The sequence below is a fragment of the Tursiops truncatus genome, chromosome 16 (assembly GCF_011762595.2).
Source record: "Tursiops truncatus isolate mTurTru1 chromosome 16, mTurTru1.mat.Y, whole genome shotgun sequence".
In the NCBI taxonomy this organism is placed as follows: Eukaryota; Metazoa; Chordata; class Mammalia; order Artiodactyla; family Delphinidae; genus Tursiops; species Tursiops truncatus.
Genome location: NC_047049.1, coordinates 7,326,590 through 7,341,879, shown reverse-complemented (window position 1 = coordinate 7,341,879; position 15,290 = coordinate 7,326,590). Strand labels below are relative to the sequence as shown.

The window sequence follows — 15,290 nt, the reverse complement described above, 5'->3', positions numbered from 1 at the left end:
CCTCTGTCCCTGGCACAGGTAACCGTTCCTTGGCCAGGCAGGTCCAACCTGGGCTGTGCCTTGAACTCCCCACCCCACCGCGGCCAGGGATGGTTGTGTATGAACTAGCCAGGGCCCTGGCTGGCACCGCAACAGCTAAGATACTTTGAAAACACGAAGCCTGCCCGATACCGAGCACTGCTACTGTGTGTCAACACCAGCCAGGTGGCCACTTGTTCTGTCTGCGGAGCAGATAATATTTTAATTGTTTCTATCTTTATCGCTTCAAGAAGTACAATATAAGAAAAGTAAAAACAATCGAGGCTATGTTTAGCCCCTGTGTTTTCCCCCTTCGCTCGGGGAACAGAAGGCGATTTGTTGGGTCAGGTCACCAGACAAAAGAAACAGGAATAGAAGCTAATTTTTCATGGCAAACCGCCCTGAGCGTTAGGCCCAACGTCATGGTGTACAAAAGGCCTCGGTTCGGCTCCAAGGAGAGGATACCGGACACCCCCGCCCCTCCATTCAATACCACTTCTGCACAAACAACTATAACTCTTCCAGAGGTGACAATGGCCGTGGACGTGGGGATTCCACTGAGCAGGGCTCACTTGGTGTGGTGGGAAGGGTGTGGACTTGGGTTCGCGCCTCAGCTCTGCAAGGGACTTAATTAATCTCTCAGAGCCTCAGTTTCTTCATCTATAAAACGAGGGGACTGGTGATAACCACCCTGCAGAGCTATTCTGAGAGCTAACAGTTGCCTCGCACAGGGCCTGCGAGGATGGAACAGGCTCTCGAGACGGCAGCCGTGATTGTGACCACACCGCAGAAGGCTCGGGCAGTGGAGCCTCGGCCCTTCTGCAACCGGGGACCCATCTCTGTGGGGTCTGGTTGGAACGGGAACCTGGACGCTCTGCACGAGGATGTCTCAAAGTGTGGTTTCAGGACCACCTGCAGGGGCATCCTCTGGGCTGTTAAAATGCAGATTCCCAGGCCCAGATTCTGATACACAGAATCTCTAGGGGTAGAAGCCTGCATTTTAATAAACTCCCCAGGTTATTTTAACACGAAGTTGTTGAGAACCGCTGCTCCGGACTGCAGGCTACACAGGGGCCTGGGTTCTCAAACACCTCTGCGGCAGCCCAGTCAGACCATCCAGACACACCAGGAAGCTTCTGCAGGGCTGACCATCCCAGTCTCCAGAAATCTGCATTTAGAACGTCACTGAACACTGGTGTTCTGGTGTTTGTTTTGTTTGGGGCCAACAACAGAAGGTAGAATTACGGAGAAGGGTGACTCTGCCCTTCAAGTTCCTCAAGGTCCCTTTTCACAGGAGGGGGTGGGGACCCCGAGCTGCACGGCATGTTCTGGATGGAGGGCCAGTGGGAAAGGCCCGAGAGGCCCACCATTCACACGAAGGGGATAGCGTGAGCCCCCCTCCCGCCGAGACACACCGTGGCCTAGAGCTTCTCAGGGAGGTTCCCGGCACCACGCCTCCAGCAGATGGGGCACAGCCCCGGGACACAGGCACCGGCCACTCAGGCTCTCGGCGAGACCCCTGCCTTCAACCCTCAGGGGCAGCTCCAGTTCCTTCACTTCCCTGCCGAGCTTGCCCTCACAAGGCTGAGGTCGCACACAGGAGCGGCGTAAGCGCACACGGCGCTCCTCCTACGGATGTGGGGCAAACTACGCAAAACACACGAGCCACGTAAGCATCTAGCTCTCTCGCAGATGGCCTGACTAGGTGGCCTCCACGGTGTCTGTCCAAGCTGAGGCGCCACGACTGAGCCGGACACTCCCCGAGGCCGACGGGCACACACGTGGGGACAGGAGCTCAGATCCCCCAGCCGCATCACAGGCTTTGGTCCTGAAACCACCCCGTGACTAAGGAGAGCAGAAGGCTGCTGCGTGCACAGATCCAGAGCTCAAAGAAAGAAAACACCCGGAGGAACACAAATAGCATCTGACCTCAGATGTTCTTGTTTCCATTTCTGCCCTTAAACTTGAAGGGAGATTCCCAGGGGCCCAGGTTCTGAGTGGACTACAGGCCTTCTTGCGTTCAAAAGACAGAAGAGATTTACAGCCTTGGATATCTTTACCCTGTGTTTAGAGGCTGCCTTATGGTGACATAACCACAGCAGAATGTGGTTTCTAGAAAAGGTTAAACACCTGAAGCACAGATCCGAGGTACAGAAGGTTCTTGCCGCCGCCCAGGCTGGGGCAGCAGGCCTCAGTCAGATCAAGGTCGGCTGACTCATTCCTGGATTTCACACCTGTCTATTGTGCTGACACCAGTCTCCTGCCCTGCCCTGCCCTGCCCTGTGGGTTGGGCTGTGCTAACTTGGTCTCAGGGCTGCAAGGACTCTATGCTTGATTTGGGGGTAGAAGTTCACCAACCCTTTCAAGGGGAAACTCAAGAGAATTGAGGTGTCTCTCTGAAACCAGCTTTATTAAACCGGTCTTATGAAAAGAACACAGGTGGAAAGACATAAAGGGCAATGACATGAGCTATCCGTCAATGGCGGCATCTACTTTTAAATGAACTTTTAGAGGCCCCGGCCCACGGGTGCGCCTCTTTCCCTGTATCACCAGAATGAAGACTCAATTCAGAGCTGTGTCAGAAAGAGAAGGTTCCTGGGCTCTGCCCACCTAAGCTTCAGCCTCTGGTTGTGCCCCCTCACCTGCAATAAATCATAAAACGTCAGCGGCGTTTTGGGCTCAGGGACAACAACAGCACAGGATGCCAAGCTCCTCGGCCAAGGCCTGAGGACAAGGGACAAGGATGGCTGGGGATAACTAACGCTCCACTGGTCCCAGCAAGTGGAAGGCTGGCTCAAGGGGCGCAGGGAGATGCCCGAGAGGCTGGTGGGTTCGGAGCGGCTACCGGGGGCCCTGCCGTCACCAGCCAGGTTGGGGTGGTGCACGGCAGCTGCCACTGCTTCTGGGAAGTCTTTGCTCTCACAAAAAGAGGCCCAGTGGGATCCCCAGACAGTACAGAGGTGTAAATAAAACCCCCCAGACTGGCCACTGGGAGCGTGGGCCTCAGCCTCCCAATCTGTAGGAGGAAGTGCGGACTAGGGCCCTGTGACGGCCCCTTTCAGCTCTGAATGGACCTCCTGCTCCATCCCCGACCTCTAGAAATATGCTGGGAAAAGCTAATGGCAACAAAAACCCTGAAGAGACAGAAAGGCTGGTTTCATCCCTCTCCGTCAGATTCCCACCCCGGCTGTGGGTGTGCACAGAGCGTGCTGCCTGCGATTCATCTCTAAACCGATGTGTGCAGCAAAGCTGGGCGCCATTATGCAGACAGAAAACTGACAGCTGGCAGAACTTTGCAGGAAACTGTCGATAAATTCACATTCACTGTTAATTAACTGACACCCCATTGGGATCCTTGCTGAAGTTGGGAAAAAGCGTGAGCACATATTCCAAGCACAATACTCATTTTGTGGGGTGCCACAGTGCTCCCCGTGTGACTGGTGGGGAAACTGAACTTCAAGACAGCATCACGTCTCACCTATGGACACACAGCCAGCAAACAGCGGCCGTGCTCTTGCAGTTGGGCCAGGTTGCCTCCTAACGACCATTTCTGCACGTGGAAGGCAACCTGGCGATGCACCACACTGTGGGTGCCCAAGGCCGGTCCGGCAGCTGCCAGCCCCTGTCCTCCGGCAACTCTGGGGCCCCTCTCCAGCCCATGTCAGACCAGCACGGGTGAGAAGGCAGCCTGGGAGGCTCCCTTTTCACTGTAAACAGCCATCACGTGCCAACTACACTTTGTACCTACTTCCATTCTATACATTATTCCAGAAACACTGTCTGAAACCAACAAATGGTGCAAGGAAAAACTGAAAGCACTCTGTATGGACAAACCTTACACTATTTTAAAGATGGAAAGATCACACCCATGACCACAATAAATAAAAATAGTCATTAAAAGTAAGTTTTTAAAAATCATGCATAGGGGCTTCCCCGGTGGCGCAGTGGTTAAGAATCCACCTGCCAATGCAGGGGACACGGGTTCAAGCCTTGGTCTGGGAATATCCCACATGCCGTGGAGCAACTAAGCCCGTGTGCCACAACTACTGAGCCTGCGCTCTAGAGCCCGCACGCAGCAATGAAGACCTAACGCGGCCAAAAAAAAATCATGCATATGCCCTTTTGTATATGGATATACTAACCTATTTTGGTTAATAATCAGTTTCTTACAGGAGACCCTGGTCCAGCGATGATATGCAGCATGGCCATCTCTGAGAGACGGAAAAAGCCACAGAGACCAGAAATTCTGGCTTTGTTATCACTGTTGTTCATTTTGTTTCAGTCATGTGTGTGTTTGTTCTCGGAAACCTGAAATGCTCAGTCTCTGAATGCTGGCTTTTTCCTGCACGGTGCAATCACATCCCACTTTCAGTGACAAACAGTGGTGGAGTGAAAAGACCAAAAGCTACCAAATCTCGAAGTGATATCTTTTCAACCTGCACAGCTCAACACAGCCAAATGATTTACCCTGTAGAAATTAGTAAAGAGGGTGCCCCAGGGAGAAACCCTTTTATGCAGAGAGCAGACTTTAACAGCCATGTAATTAAACAAAGAAAATAAGGGCTTATAATTAAAATGCTGCAAACGTGAACCGGAGTGGCACAAGCGGGGCTGCTATGATATTTTTACAATTCCTTTTTATACATCATGTATGATCCTTCTGCTCAAGTTTCCTCTATGTTCTTTGCCTGTGAAGTAATTTACATTAATAAATAATTTATTACCATAACTCCTAAAGTAATTATGGGTTTCCGCCCAATTTTCTTTTTTTTTTTAGCATCTGAATTGTTTTGTTTTCTGTCCACTGACTTGTATTTACACAACTTTTCCCAGTGGCCTTTCGGATAATTGGTGTCTCATGCACTTTCTCACGTTATTTGATTTCCGGTCTTCTCCTGGCCTGAGCGAGGAGGAAAATGGAGTGTGTAGTGTCCAGTGTCCCTGCAACACGGAACTCATTCAAGGGGTGCAATTAGCCAAGGCGAGGGTGGTGAGTGGAGGCCCCTCTCACCCCCACCACCGCCACTTGCCCTGTTTCACCAAAAGAGATTCAACTAGTACACGTGTGACCCTGGGTTAGCGTGAAGAAGCATCTCCCACGGCAAACGCTGGAGGAGCCGGAGGGAGGGAGCCGCGCGCTGAGGCTGCCCGGGCAGCCCCCGCCTTCCCCAGCACTGAAAGGTTCTCTCGGGAGCAGCCAGGCCCCTGTCCACACCCACTAGAAATCACGGCCAGGAATGGGGGCTGGCTCGCCGCTCAGGCCAGCTAACCAGTGGGCGGGCCACACCCATGAAACTGCCACCTGACCAAGGTTTCCTGTGTCAAGAACGCAATAACCGGGCAGACATGGCTCTTCCCCAGAGAAGCTGGTTACAGAAGAAATTCCAGTTCAGCACAGGTGTGCTGAGGACGGTCTGGGAGGTGAGAAAAGAAACCAAGAGGCACAGCACCGTCTCTGCTAGAAGGGGCCCTGAGGTAACCAGGCTAGGCGGGCAGCCTGATGATGGGCACCCAGTCCCGGCCTGCCAGTGGCCTGGCTCCACTCTGCCCTGCTTCTCTCATCCACACTTCATACTGCCTCTGTCCCCCCACAGCCCCACTTTGGAAAAGAACAAAACCACTTCTTTGTATGAAGTCCCCAAACTTGGGACAAGGGGCGGACAAAGTTGGGGAGGGGCCTGTAATCCAGCTCACAGTAACTGAGCATGAAGTACTTCAAAACAAAACATTGTTGTGAGGGCCGATTATATTAGTAAAGCATTTTATCTCAGTGGGTGCAGAGGAGGCTGAGCTACTTGCAAGGGTGGTTTTTTAAGAGGAAGCAAACAGGCACTCCCTACCCGAATAAACTTGCCTGGTTTTTCTTAAGAACATTATGAAACTCTAACTCATCCTGGTGTCCAGCTAGGACTCTTGCATGGGGGCTTAGGAGGGAAATGCCCCGAGTCACAGGGCCAAGCTGTCCCTAGCTCTTACGCGAGAATTCCACTGATCAGGGCCAGAACGTGAGTCCTTTTTCTTCAGGAGACAGGCAGGGGGGTTTGGTGATTATAATACTATGATTTTCTTTCTTTTTTTTTTTTTTTTTGGCTGCATTGGGTCTTCATTGCTGTTCACAGGCTTTCTCTAGTTACAGCAAGCAGGGGCTACTCTTCTTTGTGGTACGCGGGCTTCTCATTGCAGTGGCTTATCTTGTTGCAGAGCATGGGCTCTAGGCGCGTGGACTCAGTAGCTGTGGCTCATGGGCAAAGTAGTTGCCGCACGTGGGCCCTTGAGTGCACAGGCTTTGGCAGTTGTGGCGCGTGGACTCAGTAGTTGTGGCTTGCAGGCTCTAGAGCGCAGGCTCAGTAGTTGTGGGGCACGGGCTCAGTTGCTCCGTGGCATGTGGGATCTTCCCCGACCAGGGCTCGAACCCATGTCCCCTGCATTGGCTGGCAGATTCTTAACCACTGCGCCACCAGGGAAGTCCCAGTGCTATGATGTGTTATCTTTGCTGAGCACTGACCATCCCAGGAAGGGCCCAAAACCCTCTGGAAAAGTCTGGCTCGACCCACTGGGTGTCCTCTTCCCTGCTACGGAAAAGCAGGCACAGCTAGGATGAAGTCTCACTGCTACTCAGGTCACAGGGCGAGGCCACACCTCGAGTCCCAGGTTCACTGGCTGGAGCAGCCACCGGAGTCTCCACGAGCACACAGCCTGGAAGGCCTTGGACCGCTGACTTTCCCGCCTCAGCAAGTGCAGGAAAGGGATGGAGGTGGGAGGGGCTGAGCTGGCACCTCCTGGGTGCCACTGTCTCTTTAAATCCCACAGACACCTGCCACGTACCCGATGGGGAAAGTGAGGCTCAGGAAGACGCGCTACCCGCCTACGGTGCCGAGGGCCCGCTTCAGGCGCGAATCGTGGAAGTCGGCCTAATCCATGGGAATCCACTGCTCCCTGGCCTTCCTCCTCCGCCAGATAGAAACCCCCTTGAGGGCAGGGGCTGATTCACTCTATCCCCGCCCCAAGCGCCTGACACAGAGTAGGTATTCAATAAATACCTACCAGAACAAGCCTCTGAAACGAACTGTGGTGAACTTTTCTAAAAGCCCTGGTAGTGCGTGCTGTCAGGTGGGTCGGGGTCTCCGGAACCAAGAAGGGGCTGAGAACAGAAAGATGAGCATGTGGGAGAGAGAGAAACTGAGGAGAGGGTGGGGGTAACTGTGCAGACCCCACAGAGTGGCTGCCCCACTGCCCCTCCACTGCCTGGCAGTGCCCTAGTGCCAGCCAGCAGAGCAGGAGGGGGACAGACCCCACGGAAGGGAAGAGCCCGAGGGCGAGGGGAGCACTGCAAAGCCCTTCCTGAAGAGCCACCCGGCAACAAGAGCCTGGAGGAGCAGCGGCACAGGCCATCCTGGAAACCCCGGCCAGAGATGCCCCCCCCAGCCCCCCGCCCGCCAGCGAAAAGCAGGCCTCTGGGCTCTGCGGGCTCAGACCAGCTCTGCTGGGAATCTGGGAAAAGGCCTCTCCCCACACGCCTCTGCCTTGGTCCCTGGGCCCGAGCATCTTCCCCCGCAAGGGCGACTCTCACTCACACCCCCTCCCCAAGGAGACCAAGGCGGTCCCTTTGGGCATGGAGGCCCCCTGCAGGAGCAGGATTCTCACTTTAGGCCTCAGCCTTCTCCACCTATTGTGTATGGAGCTCACGCTGTGCCAACCTCCTCACAAACGTCTCAGAGTGCTCGAGGCGCGCCCAACGAGGCAAGTGCTGTCCTAACAGCCATTTTACAGATGAGAAAACTGAGGCTTAGAAAAGGTAAATAGTTCAGAGTGACTATGTGAGTGCCAACACCACCATCACGAACCCACAGGAGCTCCAACTTATTCTGACGCACTTGTAGCAAAGGCCAAGGAAGCCCGACGCACAACACGGCCTTGAAATAAAGACCAACATCTCCACAGTCCAGGTCACTAGTCTGGCCCAATTCAGAGCTGACGTCCTGGCTGGGCTGAGGGGTTGGCGTGCCCAGGAGCCCCTCTCTCCTTCCTGGACACGACAGAGGAAGGCAGCCCAGCCACAGCTCAACTGTGAGTCTGACCAGGAAGCAGGCAATGAGGCAGGCTTCTGGGCCATGTGGATGGGTCGCTGAGGGTTTGTCGCAAGCCGTTAACCATCACCGAGGTGTTCAGTCAAGCCCCATGTGGGGACAGGCCTCGGAAGTGTGTCACACGGGTAAACCAAGGCCAGGTGAGCTCCCTGTTTCCACTTCCTCTGGGCGGCAGCACCAAGAGGGCCACCCGGGGCTCTGCCGTAGAGCTGTGGCTCATGAGTGAGAAGAAAACAATCCTCACCCACTCCGGGTCCAACTCTACCCACCTCATGAGGCCTCAGTTTCCCCAGATGTGAGTGGGCGCCCCTGCCCGCCCCCCGAAGCAGCTGCAGAGTCCAGGAGGTCCCGCATGTGAGGCGCGTGGCACAGCGCCATGCTCACTGTGACACCCCCAGCACCACCCCCAGCACCACCCCCATCACCCACCTATGGGAACTGAGTCTAAAGAAGAAACCGCCGTGCCCAGAGGCAAAGGGCCGAGACAAAAGGCAACGGAGACTTTACATAGTCCTGCGGAGACAAACTTGAAACCCGAAAGAGAGGACCCATCCTGGAAGCCTGGTTTACAGAAACTCATCTGGCGAGGTGTCTCCGCAGGGGGCAGGAGCCCAGGGGCGAGCGCGCAAGGAGAGACTGCCCAACCAACCGGAGCAGAGAGAAATCAATACAGTCAATACAGTCCTCTTTTTGGCCCCGTTATACAAACGGTAATTAACACTCGCGTGGGAACAGGGTACCGAGGCAACCTTTCTGGAAAGGATGTCAGAAATAGGAAGCAAGAGCCTTAAAAATGAAAATGTTCCCACTCTCCAGCCACTCTACTCCATACCTGGGAACGATCCTAAGGAACAATCCAAAAGGTAGAGCAAGATTCAGACACTGAGTCACTGTTCAACAGAAAACAGAACGGTCCTTCTACCCAACTACCAAGAAACAGTTACATCGTTAAACACATTTTGAATCATCCACACAATGCAGTACCACAGCCTCATTAAAGTGCATGGAATGGGCAACTGTAGCGCTGCGGGGAAACGGTGGTAATTATTACTAAGCGAAAAAAGCGGAAAAAACATTTTGTAAATAATTTTGTACAATCGTATGTTCGTCATGGACTTGGCTATGTAAAAAACGCAATGGACATAAACTACACCAAAATATTAACAGTAGTTGTAACTGTGTATTGGGGCTGTGAGAGATTTTTATTTTATACGTTACACTATGGTGCATTTTCTGAATTAAAATAAAATGAACATGATTACTTTAATAATCAGACAGAAACTCTCAGTATCACTGTTGGAGATTAGATTCGTAAACCACACACCAGCGCCCGGCCCCTCAGTCAGCCGCAGCAGCCCCTGCACCACTCGAGCACAGCTGGGACCCGAACAGTTCAAACACACAGAAGAGAATCCCCACGGCTGCTCCTTGTGCCTGTGTCCCGCAAGTGCTTTTAGCATCTCACCTGGAGCACTCAGGCCCTGGTGGAAGGGCTAGAGAAGGACTGACCGTTCACAGCCACCTTGGTTACTCACCCATAATTCCACAAGAGAAAAGTGTCGGTCCTTGACTCATCTTCTTTGGCGTGTGCTGAAAACAACCAGAAAAGCTATCACTCTTCAAGTCATAAGAAGCACGTTTGCACATGACCCTGCACTGATCCCTTGCTAAAGTCACAATTAAAGGGGTAACGTCAGATTAGGGAAAGGAGAAAAAAAAGTATTAAAAGAGACATCTGCCTGTAATTAGGTCTGGGCTCTCTGTCCGGAGCCTTCGGTGAGTTATGGAGTCCATCAAGTTAATGGGCTTTAAAAACACACAAGAGAGACCCGTGACTTCTGACACTAGGGGATTTTTCCATGTCAGTGATACGGAGGAGGGTGCAGAAGGAGCTGTGATGTGAACGGTTCACCCAGCTGAGCTGGAGACAGGCCTCCCCACAACCCAGGCTAGGAGGACAGGGGACCTCTTCCTGTCCATGGTGACAGGAAGAACCTTGAGTGAAGGGCCACCTCCAGAGCCCTCCCTTCGAGACACAAGGAGAACACCTCTTCCGTCTCTGTGAAGAAGCAACGGGTAAAGCTCAGGAGTGTGGCCCTGGCTCTGCAGGCTGCTGGGCAGCCAGGAGGCCCCCCGAGGCATCCTGACGAACTGAAACAGAAACTCAAAGGTTATGTTTGGCCTCAACACACAGCTACTGCTTTGGACTCCTCGGCACCGCGTTTCCACAGTGGTGTCCCTGTCTACCATGAACACTGCGCATCTGCTCTCTAACCCCACACCTAGCCTCAGCCGAACACTATGATCGTTGGGTGAAAAGCCAGTGAGGCCTAGAAGAGCCCCAAGCCCAGGCACCTGCTCCACGGCTCCACAGTAACCCGAGCGTGGACCATTCCAGGGGCTCCTTGTGCTGGCCGAGGCCCAGGTCAAGAGGCCTGTTCTGACCTCTGATGAGGAGGACACCATCTATGCCCGTCGGGGCCCCGGGAAGAAGGGTCTCACTCATTCCTGCCTTCCTTCCTTCCTCCACTCATTCAGCAAATATGTACCGGTAATTTGTTACGTGCAGGCTGTGCTGGGGTTGAGCGTGCGATGGTGAAAGAAGCTCTCGGCTCCAGAGGGGTCAGCGGTCACAGAGGGCTCTAGCTTCTGAGAGGAGCCCCAAGTGACAGGGACGCGCAAGGCTACCAGTCCAAGAAGTGGGCAGAGAGCCAGGCCCTGGCTCTTTCAGGCCTGGAAGGAGGACGGGGTGCTGACCAGGAACACCCAGCCCACCCAGATAAGACGGTAGCCACTGTCTGGCAGCAGCTGCCCCACCCCTGTCCTCAGCTGCCCGAGTCAGGGACCTTTGCCCTTGGTCAGCAATGTGTTCATCCATCAGGTTATCAAGGGTCCGTCCTGGCCAGTCTGGAACACGGAGGTGAAGGACGCCCGCCTCAGCCCTACGGAAGCTCACACGTCACAGATGCCACAGTCACACAAACCCCTGAGCTACAGAGAGTGGGACTGGAGGGAGATGGGTCAGGCCGTGGGTGCTGGGGTGCTGGAGGTCAGGGCTGGCATCCGGGGGGGCAAACAGAGCTGCTTCTAAAGGACCAGAAGGAACTTAACGGGCCGGGGGGGAAGGCGGGCAAGGCCGCCCTCCTCCAGTCCCCCTTCTTGGGTTTAAAACAACCTTATGTGTTCAGGATAGGTCCCCCTCCTGGAGTCCTCCCGGGGAAATATCTGGAAAAAGTTACAGACGGCTGCCTCTGCCTCCCTCCCAGCTCACACCAACGTCACTGAAGGGAGAGCAGGTGACAGACACTCAGAGCTCTGCCTCCGGGCAGCGCCACCTGCGGAAGCCAGACAGGCCCCACGGCCCAGAGAAGGTTCGGAGAGAGAGAAACTGGGCCTGGCTGGTGCCACAGGCTTGGCTGTTCGAGGGAAGCGGCCCCGATGCTGCAGGAGCCCCAGCACAAAGTAGACACCCTCCGGGAAGCACAGACCCCGCCCCTCCCCACCCCACCGCCGCGCCTGGTGGCGAGGGCAGCCACCCAGGCTGGGAGCCCACAGACGCCCAAACCAGGACCGGGCCAGGGCAAGCAGGAGGGCGCGAGGCACAGGGGCCGCGTGTCGCTGCACTGGGGCCACCGAGGAAGGCCTGGGTTTACAGACACGGCGGGAAGCAAACTGACTGCTGACAGTCAGGGGGGCACTGCTCACCGGCCCCTCCTCCCCCGCAAGCTGCCATGCTCTAGACAGAGGGGCAGCTGGGAGCCCTCCCAGGAATGGGGGCCGGTGAGTGGGCGCCAGAGATGCTGGGAGGGTCTGTGGCCAGGGACGGGAGCCACCGGGCCAGCGCGCAGGGCTCCCCCGCCCTCACTCACTCACTCATTCATTCACTTAGCGAGGACCTATCCGTGTTTGCCGCAGACGCGCTCGCCAGGCTGGAGAACACACGCTCGGAACGACTGCTTCTCATGCCCCACGCCACCCGGCTCGAGACTCCGCCGAGGGACCAAACGAACCCCCGACCTGGTCCCCACCCTGCGCCCCGGCCCGTCCTCCATCCTCCATCCTCCACACAGACCCACGGGGACCAGGCCACGTGGCTGCTCTGCTCACAACCCTCCAACCACTCCCCACGGCAACCGGGATGAAACCCGGCTGCGCCCCCCCTCTCCGCAGCCCACCAGAGCCAAACCTCCGTCCATCCCGGCCTCACTCACGCAGCTCGGGACCGGCCCAGCTCGCTGCCGCCTCAGGGTTTTCGCTCTGTGGCTGGTTCCCGTCACGTGGCCTCCCTGGCGGCCTCCCCCCCATCCTGGCCGAAAGCTGGGGCTTTCTGGGGCTTCATTCACCAACTCCTCTCCCATACTTCTCTCAATCGCTCCAGGGAATTCTCTTCTGGTGTAAGTCAGCGGGAGACAGTCTCAGTTGCTTACAACTGAGGAACCCTGGCCAATTCCACGCCGGACTTCACGAGGCTAACGGTGAAGTGGGCCATGGCTCAGCTACTTGAAGGAACACCATGCAACTGCTCACAGTGATGTTTGCGCAGAGGCTTCTAGTGCCAGGAGGAAATATAATTTACAAGTTAAACCTGCTTAACTAAAAAGACATAAGAAAACCTGCCAAACTATGTATAGTGCAGTGTAGTCCCCCCACCCTCCCACCCCGCCTGAAATGCAGCTTTTTCCTCTTTCTTTTCCTTCATCCTCTTCATGACGCTCAATTCACACTGGCCTGTGTGTGTAGACAAATTCCATCAAAATAATTATGGAGAAATGCTGACTGATAGGACAGCAGCAATTTTAGGGTCAAACATAAGGCCTGAAATAGTCATGAGCTAACTACTTCCCCCTGGGGCTTTCTGAGTCCCGTCCATGAGCCGGGCTGGCCGTGGGCAGGCCAGAACATCACGTAGTCAACAGCTTCCCAGGGTGTTAGGCCCCAGGCACACTCTGACTGCTGGCCAGTTTCCCTGGGCCCAACGGCGAGGTTCCCACTGGGCACCAAGTTGTCCAGGGCTGCTCTATTCCCACTGGTTTGTGCCATTCTGCAGCCAGCCTCCCTGACCCTTTGAGCCCTCTGCACTCCCAGTGGGAAGGATGAGCCAATCACTACATGGACGATGTGGTGAGGCCAACAGGCCTCAGGGGAAACTCTCACCATCTGAGGTTTCACAAGACACTCAGCATTCGCACACAAGTGCACGTCCAAGCCCTGGCTGGGGTCTGCAGGGCAACAGAACAATAAGCACGGCTCCCCGGGGTATTTCTCCTACTCCAGAGCCTCTGTTCCTGAGCCTCCCCCAGGGCAGAGCTTGGTGTCTGGGAGACTCCTTGGATCACCAGAGAACGTTTTGGAATCAGATCTTCCATAGGAAAGGCAAAAGCTGGAAATCAAATTGAGGCTCCAGGGGCCATCTGTCTGACTAAGTAACGCAAGAAACCCTGACTTAAATAAAGACACAGTTCAGGTCATTATTTAATGAGGAACTAGCTCAGACAGAAAACAGCCGAGCTCATCTCTGGCCATAATCATGCTTCTTCATAACTTTCTTCTGTAGACTACTGACTAAAGCAATCACATCACTTTTCCTTCTCCTGATGCGGCGCTACAGGGAACCACAGGGCCACGCAGAACAGGCCCACGCTCACGCACTTGAGGGGAACAAGTGGGGCACCCCAGCCCCTGGAAGGGAACAGGGTGAGACCTTGGCAGTAGGACGCAGGAGGCAGAGCCAGGCCCGAGGAGGAAGAGAAGCTGAGGAGGGAGAGGCGCCCTTAGGTGGAGGCCCTCGAAGGCGCCGATGGAGACAGGGCAGGCAGCCCGGCTCCCCAGGCTGCAGGGTTAGCCACGGCAGGGCGGGCCCTGGTGCCCCTGCTCGCCCGGGATGCGGGGGTGGGGGGAGGGGCCGGGAACTGCCTCGGGCTCTGTGAGCTTCTGGATTCCGGCCAGGGACCCTGGCCGGGGCCGTCGGGCCCAGTGCCGACTCCGGGTGCGCGGGAAGATGAAGACCCTGGGTGCCCGGGCAGCTGGGTGCCAGGCCGGACGTAGTCACTGAACTCTTCTGCTGGGCAATGTCACTTAGCCTCGGCGTCCTAATCTGACAAGCGTGGAAGGAAGGACCTGCTCCCAAAACGGGTGTCTGTTGTGGCCGGAAATACCTTGAGGCTGAGCAAAGTGAGGCGGCCTGGAGCTTCGCTCCGGCCTCCGCCCCCCGCCCTCCCGGGAGCAGTGCACCCCAGCTCCCGCTGGTCTCCAGACTTGAGAGAGGCTGGAAGGCTCGCCTGGGAGAGGAGGCTGGGCCTGGCCAGGGAGGAGGGAGAACAGGCCCTTGGCCGGAGCGTGGGCGGGCGGGACAGAGCTGGGGGAACGCAGCCCCGAGGTCAGATGTCCGGGCGGCCTTCCAGCGGCAGCAGCTAATGTTAGCACACTCAGAGGAAGAGCTGCTCACAGGGGAAAGGAAGGCGGCGGCTCAGAGTGGGGGAAAGGGGAACCGAGTCACTGCACTCCCCCACCCCACCCCCGTCCCCCCAGGGGAAGGCATACTGAGTGCTTGCCAGTCCCCTTTCTGTCTGCCCACCTCTCTCGGGAGTAGGGGCAGTCACGTTGTCACCAGCATTTAGCTTTTAGGGAAAGGAGAACAAGAGAACCATGACGGGGACCTTCAGCAGGCAGGGAGGGGCGGCCAGGGCCCAGGGGGGCCCAAGCCTCTCCTCTCCCAAGTGTTTCCAAGCCCCCAGGGGACCTTCACCTGCAGTTTTAGGCTCTGTCCTCACTGCGGGGCCTCTCACTTCCCTAATTCCAAAGCGGCCTGTGGTGATTCATGATTTCTTTTTTAATCTGAACCCCCAACTTCTGTTATCGTCTTAGTCTGATTAGAAAACAAAAGAGAAAAGCTTTTCCATCTTTCCTGTTATTATCTTGATGGTATTTACATGAGGATGATGTTACCCGGTTAGGAAGCTGAAGCAAAACCCCCATCTTCCTCTCAAACTTGCTGGCTGTTCAGAGCAAATTCTAATCAGTTTATCTTACATTCTGTGGATGTCATCACTAGGCTGGTCTTATTTAGGGTCTTTCTTTGGTTGTTTACAGCCGTGCCTCTCCCCAAGGCCTAGTGGATTCCAGGACCACAGCCTCAGGAGCCGGGTAGGGGCGGGCGTGAGGGCCTTGGTGGGTGAACAGGGCCTG

At 55.5% G+C, this 15,290-nt stretch overlaps 2 protein-coding genes across 2 annotated transcripts in view; both read right to left on the bottom strand.

Annotated features, from left to right (window-relative positions):
* FAM53B (family with sequence similarity 53 member B) overlaps window positions 1–15,290 on the bottom strand; it is a 77,820-nt gene that overhangs the window by 59,789 nt on the left and 2,741 nt on the right. Inside the window, exon 2 of the mRNA XM_033842444.2 lies at window positions 9,641–9,695. Coding sequence (XP_033698335.1) covers window positions 9,641–9,695 — 55 coding nt within the window. The remainder of the gene's footprint in view (window positions 1–9,640; window positions 9,696–15,290) is intronic.
* EEF1AKMT2 (EEF1A lysine methyltransferase 2) overlaps window positions 9,641–15,290 on the bottom strand; it is an 81,401-nt gene continuing 75,751 nt past the window's right edge. The window contains exon 8 of the mRNA XM_033842451.2: window positions 9,641–9,695. The gene's annotated coding sequence lies outside the window, so the exon portion shown is untranslated. The remainder of the gene's footprint in view (window positions 9,696–15,290) is intronic.